A 17,881-nucleotide genomic window follows, 5' to 3' on the forward strand; every position below is an offset into this window, starting at 1 on the left:
GAAGTGGACAGCGAGGAGTATCAATGGCACGGCGAAACCCGGGACGGCGACGCCAGAAGCCTAAGCGGTTTCGATAATGCCACTAAAAGCAATTCCAGGGGAGGGGTGGGAAAATCCAGTGAATATAGTGTTATGTGAATATGTCATTTATCTAATTCTTTGTTTTTTTTGTTATTGTTGCAGGTAAAACCCAGTAAAGAGATGGCGGGGCAGTTTGATGTTGTATTTGGGGTAATGTTGGGGATTGTAATGGCGAGTTCTGTCAGTGGTCTGCTGCTGCTGTTCTATCTGCTGTGGAAGGTCTGGATGGGAGATGTGAAGCATAGAAGGGAGAAGATGTGGTCACGGACGTGGGAGGCCAGGGTAGAAGGAAAGCTCAATTGGTTACAGGAGAGGCAACGGTCGGAGGAGAGGGAGAGAGTGGCTACTCTCAGCAGGATTAAGGTTTGCGATCGGAGGAGCCAGACTGACAGTCCGATGCCGGGAGGTGCATCTAGTGCTAGTAGAGAGGTGTATGAGCTGAACCAAGGCCTGATTCGCCTGACCTGTCCGGGTGGGGTGACAGGGAAGAAGGTGAAGTTTCCCAAAGGAGTTGGACACTCCCATCCGCTGCCGGAGGTCGAGCCAGGAGAGTCTTCTAAAGCCGAGGCAGTAGGCCCAAGCCGGTCCCGACTGGTCCTGGAAGGCGAGGCAGAGTTTAAGGCCGGGTTGTCGGGGTTGGAGGAGAGTATCGTGGCTCTGAGGAATCTGTCTGGGGAGTTGGAGAAGGAGGGAGGTGCAGGAGTTTAAGGGAGATTGGGTTACTTTGTGTCGGGTTTTGGTGTTATTCAGTGTATTAATAGAGTTATCGTTTTTTTGTTATTTAATTATAGGTTGACAATGGCTGATGCGGAGGATGAGCAGTCGAGGCCCCGTGCCAACGCTTTGGGAGTGCCCTATGCACGCATCTATCGCATGCGGGAAAAAGGTCCCAGGGAAGTTCCGGTGAATTCGCCAAAACTGCATAGTCAGAAAGGGGAGGCTAAAGTAGGGAAACGGGTTCAGTTTAACCCAGAAGTGACGGTTCACTTCTTTTAATGGTGGCGTTGAGTTTTCTAACTTGTGTTATTTATTTGTTTTTTTTTTTATTTTGGAATTATATAACCTCGTTCCTTCCCTATAGTTAATTGTGACTTTTTCTATCTAATTTGGTTTTTGTGTGTGTTTTGTTTTTCTCTGATAGATTTAGTTACCGACTGAAAGGAGAAGTTGGATCTGTTCGATAGTTGCCGAGTGAAAGGAGTGTTGTCATCAAGATGTCATCAGGAACCAGGGGCAGAGGGTATGTGAGGCGTTTGGTCGCCAACCCGATTCCGGGGTGGCGACCCACTCAGAGTCTAACAAGCATGGTTAAGGACCCCCTAGGGGGAGGAGCCGGGGAAATGGCAAGGGAGTTAGAGGTGATGAGGGGGGAGCTGGAGGTAGAGAAGGGAAGGAGGGAGGTGGCGGAAGGAAAATGATGACGGGGCTGAACGGGAGAGAGGAGAGGATCGGAGACGACAGGAGGGGTTGAAGGAAGAGTTGGAGCGGGTACGGGGGAGTTACGGAGCGAGAGGGAGAAGATGGAAGCGGTTGAGAGGAGAGAGGGCAGAGAATGATGAAGGCGGAGATGGCCATGGTGCGAATGAGAGCTAGAGGGGTGGGGGTGACGAAGGAAGGGGTGAAGAAGGAGGAGGGGTTGACGGGTGCGAAGGAAAAGGGAGGGTAGAAAGGAAAGAGGTACCGAAGGATAGTAGGCCGGAGGAGCGGGAAAGGATGGAGATACGGAAGGAAGTGGAAGAGGTAAGGAGGGCCCTGGCCCAGGAACGGAGGGAATGGGAGGAAGAAAGGAAGAGGACGAGGGAGGAGGCGAGGCGGTTAATGGACGAGGAGGAGGCGCGGAGGATTCAAAGTTTTAGGGGGGAATTGAGGAAGCGGGAGCGGGTGTGGTTGAATAGCAGCAGGAGTAAGAATAGGGAAGGAGGGAGGGCGGAAGTAGCAGTAGGAGAGGGTAAGGAAGTGATGGTGGCAGAAGGGAAGGCCGAGGATACGGGTGAGGGGACCGAGGAGAGGAGAGCTAAGGTGGAGGAGGGAGAGAAGGAAGTGGTTGAGGGGAAGGCGGTCGTGGGGCCTTTGATTTTGCCTGACCCCAACCAAGCAGTCTTTCTGGCAAGTGGCGAGGTGGCCCCCTTTACGGGGTGCTGGTCCCTTCGCCCGGTTGGATTGGTCGTAGGTGCGTTGTATGTATTTTACAGTTCGTGTTATAAAAAAAAAAAAAAAAAAAAAAAAAAAAAAAAAAAAAAAAAATAATTTGTATACTCACCATTGTTTTCCCGTTTTTTTGTTTTGTTCTCCTGATAGGGACGACAGTGACAGCGAGGCGGAGGGGCGGGATTGGAAAAAGGAAAGGAAGTTGGAGAAGGAAAGGAAGGAGCGAGAGAAGCTAGAGGCAGAACCACGGAAGGCGAAGGAGATAGGAAAAGGAGCGGCGGACCAATGGAAACATGACAGGGAGAGAAGGGCAAAGAGTGGCGAAAGGAAGGGGTTGGAAGATAGAAGGGGGAGAGGGGCAGTGGAGTGTCGGAGAAACCAGGATGGACCACGGGGAGGAGGCAGGGGGAGATCCTGGGGGAGCGAGTGGGTCTTCGGCCACCTGCTTCAGGTGTGGTGGAGTTGGTCATCTGAGCTACAATTGTTTGGACCGAAGAATGGGGACACCCCCGGCCAGCTCACCACCACCGCCCGCCATCTCACCATCCTCTTCTTCCCCTGCTGGGGAAGTGAGGAGGGTGGTAGTTGCGAGGCCAGGGGAACGGAGGACACTGAGCGTCCGGACCCCTGGTGCCTCAATGCACGAGGGATCAGGTAAAGAGGAAGGACTGGGGCGAGAGTTAGAAGAGGCGAAACGGAGGGTGGAAGAGATGGAGAGGAAGATAGACAGGCAGAGAGATTTGAGGAGGGGTTTGGAAGAGCGTAGGAGAGAGAGAGAGCGGAAGGAGCAAGAAAGGATGACGACGGAATACGAGAGAAGGGAGGCAGAGCTGCGAGAGGAGATGAGGAGGTTGGAGGAAGAGACGAAAAAGGAGGAAGAAAAGAACGGGAATTGGAAGAAAGAGAGGAGGAGGAGAGAGAGCGAGTGAGAAAGGAAAAGGAGGAGGAGGAGAGAGAGGGCAAAGAGAGGGAAAGGAGAGAGGAAGAAGCAGCACAAGATCGTAGAGACAAGGAGATAGAACAAGCTCAAAAAGAGAAACAAAGGAAGGAGGAAGAGGAAGAACTGGCCAAGAAAGACAAGGAGAGAGAAAGAGAGGAGGAAGAGAGAGAACGAGTCAGAAGGGAAAAGGAGGAGGAGGAAAGAAAGGACAAAGTGAGGAAGGAGAAGGAAGCGGAGCGAGTGCGAAGAGACGAAGAAAAAGAGAAACAAAGGAAGGAGGAAGAGGAAGAACTGGCCAAGAAAGACAAGGAGAGAGAAAGAGAGGAGGAGGAGAGAGAGCGAGTCAGGAGGGAAAAGGAGGAGGAGGAAAGAAAGGACAAAGTGAGGAAGGAGAAGGAAGCAGAGCGAGTGCGAAGAGACGAAGAAAAAGAGAAACAAAGGAAAGAGGAAGAACTGGCCAAGAAAGACAAGGAGAGAGAAAGAGAGGAGGAAGAGAGGGAGCGAGTTAGACAGGAAGAGGCGGAGAGGGGAAGAAAGGACAAGGAGAGGGAAAGAAAAGAGAAGGAAGCAGAAAGAGATCAAAGAAATAAGGAGAAAGAAAACCGAAGAAAAGAGAAGGAAAAAGAACAAACAAAAAAAGGAAACGGAAGCAGAACGAGCTCGGAAAGAGAAGCAGAGAAAAGAAGAGGAGAAGGAACAAAAAAAAAGGTAAAAGAACAGGCAAAAAGGGACAAGGAAAAGGAGGCGGGTCGAGCTAGAAAGGAGAAAGAAAGACTAAGGAAAGAGAAAGAGCAAACCAAAAAGGAGAAGGAAAAGAAAGCGAGAGAAACAGAACAGGCTCGGAAAGATAAGGAGAGGGAAGAGCAAAGAAAGGAGGAAGAGAAGGTCCAGGAAGAGCAGCAAAGGAAGGAAGAAGAGGCTGAGAAAGTGAAGGAAAAAGAAGAAAGGGGGATAGAACAAGATTTGATGGATGAGAGGCTAGACAGGGAGTTAAAGAAGGTGGAGGGGTCAGGGAGTAAGGTGGGAGCGCGAGGGAAAGGATCAAAAGCGAGAGTAACTAGGCAGGGGAGCAAGAGAAGCGGTACGGAGGTGGACGGAATGAAGGAGAAGTTGGACCGGTGGTTGAAGGAGAGTGACTCGGAGGAGGAGGGGGATGGCAATAAGGGGGGTAGGAAGCGGGTAGCTGAAGAGGAGGGGGAAGGCGGTGACAGGAAGAGGAGCAGAGTGGGAGAGAAGGAGGTGGAGGTGGAAGGACTGCGCGGCATACGCGCCCTTACGGAGATGGGCCCGGTGTTGGTGGATGGCCGGGAGGTCGGGAATGGCGAGATATTTACCCTCCATGGAGGAGGAGCCACCACCATCCGGGTCCACCGTCTGGGGACCGGCCAGACTTGCCAGGCCGGGCCGTATGCCGCGCAGGTCCTGGAGTTTATCGGGACCAGTAGGTGGGAAACAGATAATATTGTAGTGGAGTGAAGAGGGAAGTGAGGAGAAGGAGATAGAGAGTGTTGTTTGTTGTGTTCTTAAAAAAAAAAAAAAAAAAAAAAAAAAAAAAAAGAAAAAAAAAAAAAAAAGAAAAAAAAAAAAAAAAACAAAGTGCGAAGGAAAAAAAAAAAAAAAAAAAGATTTGAGACATAATGACCGGGGTGATAGGCTGGTCCTTTACCAGAGCGAGGGATAAGCTCCCTCCACCGCCTTAGCTGTCTTTGTACTGCACCTTTAGCAGTACCCTCCATTTTATTTTTCTCTTCTAGCCCCTTTTACCACCAGGGTGATAGGCTGGTCCTTTCCCAGAGCGAGGGGATAAGCTCCCTCCACCGCCTTAGCCGTCTTTTGTACTGTACCTTGTGTACAGTACCCTTTATTTTATTTGTCTCTCTTGTCGGTCCTGATGGTAGTGTGTTTTATTTGCGCGGAGGGATATTTTATTCCCTCCAACTCTTTATATTTAGTATTTTAGTTTGTCTGTTTTTTTTTTACACTACCTCCCGGCAGCTGCCTCCAGGCAGAGCTTACACCAGAAAAGCGAAAAGAAACGCGGAGATTCTTTGGGTGAGACGTGAGTGGCGATTCGCACCATGAATGAGGACAAGATATGATAAGATGCCGTCGCTGAGAGAGTGGTATTGATCATCTTCATCTGGGAAGACTGTCCCTTGGGGCCTGTGCTACTATAAAATGCTGCACTGATCATCTTCCCCAGTGGGGAAACCGTTCCTTTGGTGTCTGGCTTTGATGGAATGTCCTTGGGAGTTTAATAATTGGTCTTCCAGTTCTCTCCAGTTGACAGTTCCATTCCCTTCGGTTCTGTCAGCGTTCCCGTGCCTATCATCATGCGTAAAACAAGGGGTAGTGGTGCCCTGTTAATGTAAATCACAAGGAGGAGTAGTATGCACGAAGAAGTTCAGAGCAATGGTTCCGGAAATATACGTGTGGCTGCTAGTGTGAGGATACTTGTCAGAAGAATAGACGAGGAAGACATTGATAGGTGGTGGGACCACCAGCCTCTGTCTCTATTGAATAAGATTACTGGGTAGACCCACGGTTACCACCAAACCGTCTCTTCTTACCAGTGCATCCCAATTAAGAATGAATGACCGACCAAACCCTATGACTAGACGTACATACTTCAGAAGATGATAGCAGTTAGACATTCGAGTGGTTAATGATGACGGACAACCAGCATCGCAGATGTCAGAACTGACAGACTGAAACAGACGATACCCATGAAGACTGCAGTTCAAGATTGAAGATTTAGGCCATTTTTCATGTAGCTTAGAGTAGAGTAGTGTAGTAGTAAGATAAGGCCTCATGTACCAATACCGTTTTTTATTTTTTTTACGTCCATGTGCCAGGGACGGCACATTGTGGGAGGGGGGCTGTGAAACGGTATTGGTAAATCAAGCCAAGACATAATATTATTTTTAGGTAATTCCATTTCATTTTCCTATCCAGATCGCGTAGTACCCTTTTGATTTCAATCCTGCATTATGTCCTTATGAGCGCGCCGTACGTAGCCAATCAATTATCTCCGTCAGCCAATTGGCGCGCCGTACGATCAATCAATTATCTCCGTGTCCAATCGGAGCGCGCGTTGGCTGGGGCCTGCCAGGCTCCCCTCGTGGTATCTTTCTTTTGCTCTGCGGATTCATATTGATAGGCAAGTTTTGAGATTCGCTGTTAGAAATACTCTGATATTTCATATAAATCGCGGTTTGGATGAATTTAAATGATATTAGACTGTCAGGAATATGTTCTAGATCCTTCACATGAGTTATTTTGGTTGTGGTCTTGTTGTAAAATGTGTAATTTGATGATTATCTCCGTTTATGTTTTTGTCGGAATTGCTTGTTGCAGTTCGCACATGGTTTCGATGTGTGAGTCGTGGTTTCTCAAAATTTCTAAAGATTTCGTCTTCCATTTTTCTCTTTAAAGTCATCCTGTGCACGTAGTATTATCAAACGTTGGGCTCATACGGATCAGCAAATATTCCTGACCAGTTGATATCATTGTTGCATTTGGGGCATTCAGTCTGGCCAAGGGGAAGGTATTTTTAAATATTTTGGCGATATAAAATTATGAAAATAGTTGCATGTTTTGAGTCAAAGATCACTACGCGTTGAGTGCATGAGTGCGCGTATGCATGTACCATCTAATTAACGTGGGGATGTTATTTTATATTATTGGAGCGTGATGGTACAAATGTTTATGTTGACATTTAATTGCTGAGATTATTTTATTCGGGTGATCCTTCCCTTTCACCATCCTATAATTGCAATGCGCTGTATTTATTTATGTCTTGTCGCCTTGCTCAAGTTTTTCTCAGATATTTATGTAAACTTTTTGAGATTATATACAGGCAGTTTTGGTCATGTTCGAACGTCCTGCATCTTGAATCTTTTAGATAAATACATGCATGTCATATGTAAACAAAGAATATTGACGTTCTCTAAAACATGTGAAAATAATATAAATTTAGGATTATTATTATCGGTCACACCCATACCAAATATTTTAATTGTCATGTAAGCCACTTTTATTTTATTTCTGCTTTGGAGAAAGATACTTAAAATGTCATGTGACTTTATTTATGCATTGGTGGAAGTATACCTAGATTGTCATGTAGAGGGCCTATGATCCTATTTAGGCCTATGCATTGTGTATAACTTGAATTGCTATGGTTCATTTATATATTCGTGGTAAGTACTCACGGAAAGACGTGGTAAGTGATGGGCAGTGTTGTTTATTTATTTATTTTTATTGTATTTTTATTGGTTCCAACGGACTCTGTGCATATGTTTGCTCTTTGTAGGATATACTTAGGCCTACAGGCCTGAGTGGATTATCAACTAAGATGGAGAGTAGGGATTAACGCCGGCCCTGTGAGTTACCCGGGGTTAATCCTGAGTGGATTATCAACTAAGATGGAGAGTAGGGATTAACGCCGGCCCTGTGAGTTACCCGGGGTTAATCCTGAGTGGATTATCAACTAAGATGGAGAGTAGGGATTAACGCCGGCCCTGTGAGTTACCCGGGTTAATCCTGAGTGGATTATCAACTAAGATGGAGAGTAGGGATTAACGCCGGCCCTGTGAGTTACCCGGGGTTAATCCTGAGTGGATTATCAACTAAGATGGAGAGTAGGGATTAACGCCGGCCCTGTGAGTTACCCGGGGTTAATCCTGAGTGGATTATCAACTAAGATGGAGAGTAGGGATTAACGCCGGCCCTGTGAGTTATCCGGGGTTAATCCTGAGTGGATTATCAACTAAGATGGAGAGTAGGGATTAACGCCGGCCCTGTGAGTTACCCGGGGTTAATCCTGAGTGGATTATCAACTAAGATGGAGAGTAGGGATTAACGCCGGCCCTGTGAGTTACCCAGGGGTTAATCCTGAGTGGATTATCAACTAAGATGGAGAGTAGGGATTAACGCCGGCCCTGTGAGTTACCCGGGGTTAATCCTGAGTGGATTATCAACTAAGATGGAGAGTAGGGATTAACGCCGGCCCTGTGAGTTACCCGGGGTTAATCCTGAGTGGATTATCAACTAAGATGGAGAGTAGGGATTAACGCCGGCCCTGTGAGATACCCGGGGTTAATCCTGAGTGGATTATCAACTAAGATGGAGAGTAGGGATTAACGCCGGCCCTGTGAGTTACCCGGGGTTAATCCTGAGTGGATTATCAACTAAGATGGAGAGTAGGGATTAACGCCGGCCCTGTGAGTTACCCGGGTTAATCCTGAGTGGATTATCAACTAAGATGGGAAGTAGGGATTAACGCCGGCCCTGTGAGTTACCCGGGTTAATCCTGAGTGAGTATCAAATAAATGGAGTAGTATTCCTTAGAGTTACGTCAACTAAGAGCTAAGTCTGAGGAGTACTGTGGTATTTGGGAGGAGGTTATTTTGGTGAGTTATATATTTTATGAGTAAGGGAGGAGGCTGTTTTGGTGAGTTATATATTTTTATGATTGAGTGGAGGAGGCTATTTTAGTGAGTTATATTCTTTTACTTTTGGGGAGGAGACAAATTGTGAGCCTAATTATTTACATTGGAGGAGACGAGTTTTATTTTATAGTAGAGGAGGTGAGAATATTTTATATAGTAGAGTTGAGATACATTATTTTTTTTACGTGGTACATATTGTATTATGTTATGTGATAGGCACGGTCCGTTGGAATCATATTGTTTTTTTATGTGTATTATGAAATGGTGATGATACATAGAGATGCATGCCTCTGGTGTGACATTTTTTATGTATTATCGAAAATCTGGTCAGCACCTAGAGGGGAGCTATGCTGACCAAATTTTCATTTCGCAAAAAGTAGTTGTGTTTTATAGGATTTTTCTATAGATTTTATGATGATACTTTACTAATACATGCTTGCATGTGTTCGTAAGTGTCATCTCTATTAGCATGCGCTGAGCGGAGCCATGCTGCCCAAATTTTCATTTTGTGCTAAATTACTTAGGTCTTTTTTCGTACGTCTAATATGTGTAATCACATGTAACGCTTTTAACGTTCTTATAACCTTTTTCTTTTGCTCTGCGGATTCATATTGATAGGTGAGGGAGGGTGCTAGCCGAGTTATTACAGAAGCCATTGCAGGAGTAGGGTGCCAGAGTATTGTGTGACTGAATCCTGTATGTGTAGTCTGGAGTTACGTAAATAAAATATTGTTGGAGATAATGAAGACAAATACTACGTGTGTTGTTTAGATGCACTTTTGCTTATAAAAGGTACTCTGACAGTGGGGTTCTGCCTCCCACGACTTGCCCACGTCTCATACAAAAATTGTCGTGTTCCCATTCCTGGGGGCTGGTGTCAACCCGGCCACCTGACACTTCATATGCCAAGTTACAGTCTAACCAAGTATTTATTTATTTTTTTAAAGACCACATTGAGACATTCACCTATCTTGGCAATCGGCCGTCCCGCCACACCAGGTTCTTTGATATTATGATTTGAATCTCGGAATTCATGCACATTTTGTGATCTTTTCGGCAGTTGCCCCGGGTTAGGGGCAGGGACTTGCCCGGAGATGTACAAGAAAATGTTGCCCGCCCCGCAGGGTCTTAGCCGGGACTGTTACATGTTTGTAACAGTTTCCAAAATTACGTCCCCGGGTCCGGGGTTTGGGGGTTGGGGGCAGGGGACTGCAACTGACAGCTGCACAATACTAATACTCTTTTAACCTCAATCCGTACCTTAAACGGAATAACTTGTTAATTGACAGGGCAAGCAAGGCCAAAAACGAATAATTTTAGTGTATAACGTTCTAATTTTTGGCAATGGTAAATAATTTATTTAGATCAAAGAAATAAAATTAAGAGTTCTAATTTGTCTACTCAAGCAGTGGCATGCCTGGACTTTTCGTGGGGGATGCAGGGGGGGGGGGTCGAAGGGGTCAAATAAAAAAATTGCCCAGTGCGCATTAGTTAAGCAAAATCTTCAGTTTCAAACAATTTGAGGTGAAAGTTTTTACCAATTAGGTTCATTTCGCGCAAAATTTGCAATTTGACACTATTTTATACCCAGATCATGGTATTTATGGAATTATTAAACATTTATAAGAATAAGGAATTTTTTTTTGCTTTTCTTTGAGTTGCGGGGGGATCAATCACCCACTGCTCCCGGTCAAGCACATCACTGTACACGAGATTCGTATGCTTATACTTAAGACAGCAATAACATTAAAAACATTGTGGCAAAATATTCTAACATAATAATGCTGAAAAAATATTTTGCAAAAACGTTTGCCAACATAATCTTAACAACATTTTATTTCATATGAAACGTTTTCATGACCTTTATATACACCGGCAGTGAAATGTTATCAAAACGTTTTGACTAAGACCAAAACTTTTTTGTGTTTGCTGGGTATATAAAGGATAATATCTGAATGCTCTATTGTTTTGAAATTGGATGTACATTATATTATCCCGGGATATTATCATGCTACAAAGAGTCAAATAATGTGGGCACTAATTGACGTCGTGATTTGCATTAACATGTTGCCTCATTTATTCAAGGGGTGTTTTTAACACATTCAGATTTCCACCAGCCCTCCTGCAGTCATCTCCAAGTAGCTCGTATGCAGTTAACCTTGAGTCCTTAACAGACGTGACGTACCACTGTCGTCGTGATCTTCACGCATGAATGATGTTACCGAATGATAATGATGACGTCATTCCATCATGTCCATCCTCGTTCAAAAGACGTTTTGTAAATGGAAAACTAAAACTCATTTGATGGTTGAAAATATATTTCCAGTTTCTAACCAACTTGGTTTTCCCATAATAAAGAACTTAAAGGCCCTTTCAGTGATTTCACAGGAACAATAAAAAAAATGGAAATTTGTCAGAGTTGCTTAGAAAAAAAGAATAAGTCTACAGAATTTCATTAAACCACTTTTCCCTGAATACATCGACAAATTAGTCAAAAACAGAAGTTTTAGAAAGGTTTTCTACTTCAACTCGGATCGACTCGAGAAAATCGAGATTTTCGTACAGTGCGCCACCAATCGACTGGAAAAACTTCCCTAGTCCAGTGTTTCTAACACGGGGAAGTAGAGTCTAAATTGATTTAAAACAGACGCTTAATTTTTGTAGTAGAAAACAAAATAAGCAATTAAAGGTCACCGAGGCAAACTAACGGTCAATTCAAATATGAAAAACAGTTAAAATTGTGTATTTTGTTTAAAATAGTAGCTACTGGTGTAATAAGTAGTAGAAACAATACGCAACGCGTGTTGGTACGTGGAGAGTGAGCTTCTTTCGATCTCGAGTCGGACTTTTTGTACTGTCAGTATCAAAAGTCCAGAATCATGCAAATGCTTTATTTTGTCTAAAATACACGGCTTTCGACCGAACCACTAGCAGGCTATGTTAGCACATCTATGCCAATTACAAAGGTACCAAAATCTGAATTTTGATGATTTTTACGATCGTCCGGATGAGCAAATCACTGAATGGGCCTTTAATTGCCGAAATTGGAAGGTCGTATCGCATAAATGTTTTCATGGTTTGGACAATTAAACCTTGTTAGTCATTATATAGGACATCTCAATAAAAGTAGGCTCTATGGATTGGGGATTTAACTTAAAATATCAGCAGTAACGTTAAAACTTTCTTAAAGATGCAAAGACCATGAAGTGTCTTCATTAAAATAGCGCACACATCATCAAATCCCATTCCCCACTAAACAATGTTGGGTATCACTAGCTCGGAGCTTGAACATCGATAGAGGTCAACAGGTTGCAACATTGAAGGGGGACACATTTGCAGTACCCATGTCAAAGTGTTTCAACAATTTGCCAGGGATTTTAGATGTATCACCTCTTCAGAGTGATCACAGTTCCTGGCAGGTAGGGAAATAGGCTATATTATATTTGACTGCTCAGTGCCAGACGTGGGTAAGTGCAATAGCCGCCATGTGAATATTTGGCAATTTACACACCTTTACACACAGTATATTGTACTCATCTACAGCTATGCCAGCTATTACGCTTACCCATTTCTGGCACTGAACAGTCGATTTCTGTGTGAGTTTAATAAATAAAATGGGCTATTCCATTTAAAATCCACACTCACCCTGTGGAAGATTTTAGAAATATCTTCCACAGGGGGAGTATGAATTTCAAATGGAATGGATACATTAGGCAGCTCCATTTGCATTTCATACACCCTCAGAAAAAGATTCAACCTGAATCTTCCACTGAGGGAGGGTGAGTTACAAATGGAGCTGCTAATGTGTTCATTCCATTTGAAATTCATACTCCCCCTGTAGAAGATATTTCCAAAATCTTCCACAGGGGTAGTATGGAATTTAAATGGAATAGCCAAATGCACTTACCTTCTTTAACCTCATAACACTCTCAGGTATCTTAGCCATCCACCCATGTTGACATTGAGGACATTCTTGGCGGTAGGCATTGTATCTATGCATGATTGACTGTAGAATGGGTGCGAACGGGGTGACGCCTATACCTGCTCCTATCAAAACCGCATGCTCTGCCTGGAAAATCTGCCTGGTTGGTGTTCCGTAGGGACCATCAATGTACGCCTGCAAGAATGAAATATTTTTGATGTCAAACACTTTGTTTTTGATTCAAAATTTTAAACTCTGTCGTAGAATCAGTTTAGGTAGGCATTTAAGTGTTTATTAAGTGCTCTGCTCTTTTGGCAGTGTATCCAGATATTTCTTAGGTCTTATTCTATTTCAATTCAGCTTGTCAATTGAAATCTGAATTTTATCGTAAAGCGAGGCTTTACGATAGAATGAAAGAATACTAATTAATATTCTAGTCACATTATATACTTCAACAGTTTAACACGTATGTTTATGAATATGTAACATGTACGGAAGGCAATCTCTGGATGTCAAGTCACGTCACAGGATTACCGTTATAGGTTGTTTGATTACAAGAGTTCGGATTTATAGTTATTTGCGATCTTTGTTTCAGAGAATCGTTTAATAAAGTGCTCTGTTTAAACAGAGAGAGAGCACGTAAACAGAGAAGAAAATAACAGATGATGGTAAGGTAGTTGTGTACATAATTCGCCAAATTATATCTATTATTTATAAACGGGATTCCTCAAAATGCAATATTTATATCCTCTTGAAATGATAGCAATTAATATGTGTGACACATGAATAACACATTTGAAGGTGATTTGTCATGTGTACCCTATTGTCACTCTCCAGGTGTATAAGTGCACATAATGCTGGGTAGGAAAAAAGGGGACGTGAGCGAAACGGACTTAGACCCTCCCTCGGGTCCATGGATAACGAGTGGTAATGAAGACTAGGCCTATATAACATTAAAAATCAACCCAATACATGGACCCTCCGAATCTGTAGGCAATTTGCCTTCCACTTCCCAGTACTTTGTGGGAGTTCACTTTTACCGATCCTGGGTCACGCGATCTTTCTAAATACCACGTCCGTGTTCTCACTGCATTATCGTTTGTGTAAGCGACTACAACAACGATATTGCATCCGACCAATCAACGCAGCTTGGCAGCGCGGTGATATTTGAAGAGGCTTCCTCTTCCCCAGATATAAGGTGCAAACATTTGCAAACCGCACGCGACAATATACGCAATATGGACAATAGGACTAAAGTCCGATTCGAGTGGTTGCCTTTTATATTGTGCGTATCATGGGTCTATCAGAAGCGTGCCAGTTGAGCTCAATACCTCTCAGTTGTTGACAAGTGTCTCATCCCATGGCAGTGCGTCACATCCCGCGGCATAGCTTTGTGCTACCATATTTGAATTGAAACCGGGCGGGGCTTTCATAATTGACATCGGAATCACCGGGCTTCGTTGTCTCGGTCCCAGCCGGTTTGTGTTCCTCCGTCACTAAACAAACCGTCTGGCGACAACCCGTGAAATGACAATCGCTGATTGGTTAATGAATTTCCAAATAAAAGTGTTTTCAATTGGCTATAGGAAGTGACTTGTGCAAGTGACACTAAACATCACAGCCCTCCACTCTTTGTAGATACCGCAAACGAAAAATGTACGCTAGCTTTAGCAGCCACCGAGGCGCCGATTGTCGGATATCGCCTTTCATGTACGCGACTTGCAGCGCGTACTCGCGTACATTGTGTGGATTTATGTAACCACATAGCTGTCCATCAGGCGCTGCATGCGCTGAAGCCCAGCGTTGATTGACAGCAAAATTTAACGCCAGTATTTATGGCGTTGATGTTCAGCCAATCAGAAAAGACGTACTATGAGGTTGTCGCCAGACGGTTTGTTTAGTGACGAAGGAGCACAAATCGGCTGGGACCGAGACTACGGACTTCGTTGAACGATTATTTGGAAGGAATATTCAAAACAAATCCGTACAGTCTCGCGTCTCGGAATGGGAATGGTCATGGGCCTTTCGCGTTCACTAAATACGAGTAAATTTCTATACTGCTGAATGGTTCGACTGTGTCGGGGTGTGTGTGTAATCAGTGGCGTCGATTTGTGGAGGAAGAGGAATGGGTTCTTGGCACTGAGTATTTGGAAAAAACTAGGGGGGTACAGAACTTTGGCATATGTTCATAGGGCATTAGGTAACTATTTATTGTCACATTATCCAGAGACTGCGGGGCAGTCTAAATGGACCTGGTTGTCGAGGAGGAGTGTCGTATATTGTTCTGAGAGAAAAATAAAACGGCCGGTGTATTAATATTCGTCATGCGTCAAATCTAGTCATTAATCTCTTAACCTTTTTCTGGCAGAAATATGTAGTTGTAGATATTAGGAATAAGGCCAATCTGTTCATCAAAATGTATCTTACCCGTATCTTTAACGGTGTTGTCTCTGTTGTCTTTGGAATCTTGAAACTGGTTTGCACCGCTATAGACCGGACTGCTAACTCCTGCAAAGGCAATCCGATTGGCAATGTGTTATAGAAAAGGATATGAAATATTATTTATAACAAGAATTGCAACGTGTAATTTCAATAACAGCCTCTATATTTGAGCATCCACCACAACCCAGCCGTAAAGTCGGCAAATTGTATTCTGAGTTACAGTGTAAAATGTGCATGAAGGTCTTATTAATAGGTACTTCAAGTTGGTGCTACATGTATCTCATTTTGCTAGTACTAGTCAAACACCTTTTAAACCAATCAATAATCCTATTGTTGAAAGAGGATAATAAGCTTCTACATATGTCTAAAGAATTCTTAAATAGCTCTAGTCTTTGTTTGCTTTGGCTAAATCCTGTTCAAGTGGTGGATTACAAAGCATTGAATTTTGTCTATGTATGTATAACCAACAATTAACATTGAGGACATTCCTGAACCTCGTTTACTTGAGGATGATTTGAAATGACCGCCAATTATGACTGTTTGATATCATGGATCGCAATTTTGTTACAAGTAATATGCTTTTCAGTAAATTGTGCAGCTGTAAGTGCAATGATACACGTGATCACATTGCTTTCGGTAAGAAAGAATTACGCTGTATAAGAAAAAGGGAATTTCCCAATTTTGGAATTTGCTACTTGATGAACATAGCTTTCATAAATATAGTCAGAACGGAAGAGAAGAATGTTTTATGGGACTAAACAAGTCTCATTCGCAAGCAGTGTTATTTCTACCATAGATAATGACATTAAGATAAGAAGTATTTTGTACACATTATGTAGTTAATTGTGCAGTTATATGTATACACATTGTTGGTTAGTGGGTTAATCACAATGGTAAAGCTACGATGGAATCATACATTTTAATCATATTTGGGTAAGGATCTAAACACATATAAGTGTGACATAGATGTAAGACAATTGCCTTTGGTACTTTTGCTTGCAGTATTGTAGGTATTATTCGATACATAGGATCGTATAAAAAAAAAAAATCTCAATGAAAGTTATGCCTAAGCATGAAGAACAGTATATCAGTATTTGGTTGTTTAATAGGTTTTTTTTTTCAAAATGGTTCGTTCCCAGAAGGGAAAGTCCATTAACGGTGACTTCTTGCCTATAATGCTGATCTAGCTAGGCCATTTGCAACGGTGTTATACAGGTATACATCTAGAAGAGATACCCCTACACTTGGTGTTGCATTGCGTTGGTATGATAAAAAAAATACCACAACGTACACAAAATGCGAGAATAACTCATTCCACCATTTATACTTTGATACTAAGCCACAAGTGCCCCTAACAAATCACTTGGTACCTAACTATGAACAATTCACAACTAAGATCACTATGTCAAATTCCAAAAAATAAATCCCCTTTTTAGCTGGAATGCACAAAGTCGTTCTCTGTTACTCATTCCCATCTGGATCATAAACTGCCCCTGGCATTAAAACTGGTCATATGTTTGCTACATACTTTTTAATAAAAATAGTTCTGTTGAGCTCTACAATATACGAAAATTTAAACGGAGGGAGAACATAATGCGATGAAAGTAAATTATTCTCGACAATTGCTTCGACAAAGACAGACACAAAAGTAAATGTTGGTACTTTTTAAGGAATACTAGAGATGTATAGGGGAAAATATTGAGTGTGAGATAACAAAATATTATGGACAAATTAACAAACATAGGAACATATAAGACCTGGTGCCCATGTCTAATATTAATTAAATCAAGCTACTGGGGGTATTTATGACAAGATTATAGAGAACCAATTACCGTACACTTACCAGTTGTGTTAGATAACATTTCCAATAACATGTTAGTTACATTCTCGAACAAAGATCAACTTACAAATGAAATGGATTATCAGATATATTGTTATCATGGATGAAGGAAGAAAAGTATGTTAATTGATGGACATGATGACATATGAGCAGTTAGTTGATGAAATAACGTAAACAAACTTTCCATTTTAACTGTTGGGTTTTCTACTAATTTGACTTGATAATCCCGCATTGACACCGGATTATACCAAAAATGAGAGGTTTCATTTAGGTATTTTTTAATCATTTCTTTTTCCTTCTCTATTGATTGTATGCATGGTACCTCTTCTCAGATCCACCGTAATTTCCAAAACTAATTTTAAATCTTTTTGAGCTATAATATAGTTTTATAGCAAAGCAAAATAACGATGAAATTGAGAGTTACAACGGGTTCAGTTTTATTGACGCCAGATGCTTTATTGATTGTGATTTTCAAGGCTTCAAAAACGGCTATAAACGGCTCTTTTCAGAGCCACCAACATTTTAGTGGACAATGGGCAGTGCGCCTGAACGGCTCTTTTCCAGAGCCGCCGATTTTTTTGTAGGAAAGAGGCACCTACTAAACCCGGGATACTAAAACGGCTCTTTTCAGAGCCACTATCTATTTTGTGTACGACGGCGAACCCATTGAAACTCTCAATTTAATTCATGCATACCTGTTGTAATAAAAACCTATATCGTACAGTAAAGAAGAAAGTATGATTGCGTTAAACATTCAACATTTCATGATGATGAATACAACAGTATTACCACTGATGACGATCTTCGATTTTGATACACTCTCCGACGACCTGGGGTCAACTTGTTAGTGTTATTACTACAGCAGTTTGGTTCCTGTGACCTCTCGTGGGCCGGGGTTGGCATACACCCTGTAGTCGTTACCGTAGACGTACTGCAGTCGTCTTCGTCTATAGCGATATTTACATACCCAGATCGTGTCGGAATCGGTGTGGGTGGCTTAGTCTCATTTGCAGTCGTATTGTTTTTCTTATCATAGATCATATTATCTAGTTGTCCTA

General features: G+C 42.7%; 1 protein-coding gene across 1 annotated transcript in view; it reads right to left on the reverse strand.

Annotated features, from left to right (window-relative positions):
• Positions 1–17,881, reverse strand: part of LOC140141855 (NADPH oxidase 5-like) — a 201,293-nt gene that overhangs the window by 19,086 nt on the left and 164,326 nt on the right. Inside the window, 3 exon segments of the mRNA XM_072163726.1 lie at positions 12,527–12,736; positions 14,969–15,049; positions 17,613–17,880. Coding sequence (XP_072019827.1) covers positions 12,527–12,736; positions 14,969–15,049; positions 17,613–17,880 — 559 coding nt within the window.

The sequence above is a fragment of the Amphiura filiformis genome, chromosome 20 (assembly GCF_039555335.1).
Source record: "Amphiura filiformis chromosome 20, Afil_fr2py, whole genome shotgun sequence".
Classification (NCBI taxonomy): Eukaryota; Metazoa; Echinodermata; class Ophiuroidea; order Amphilepidida; family Amphiuridae; genus Amphiura; species Amphiura filiformis.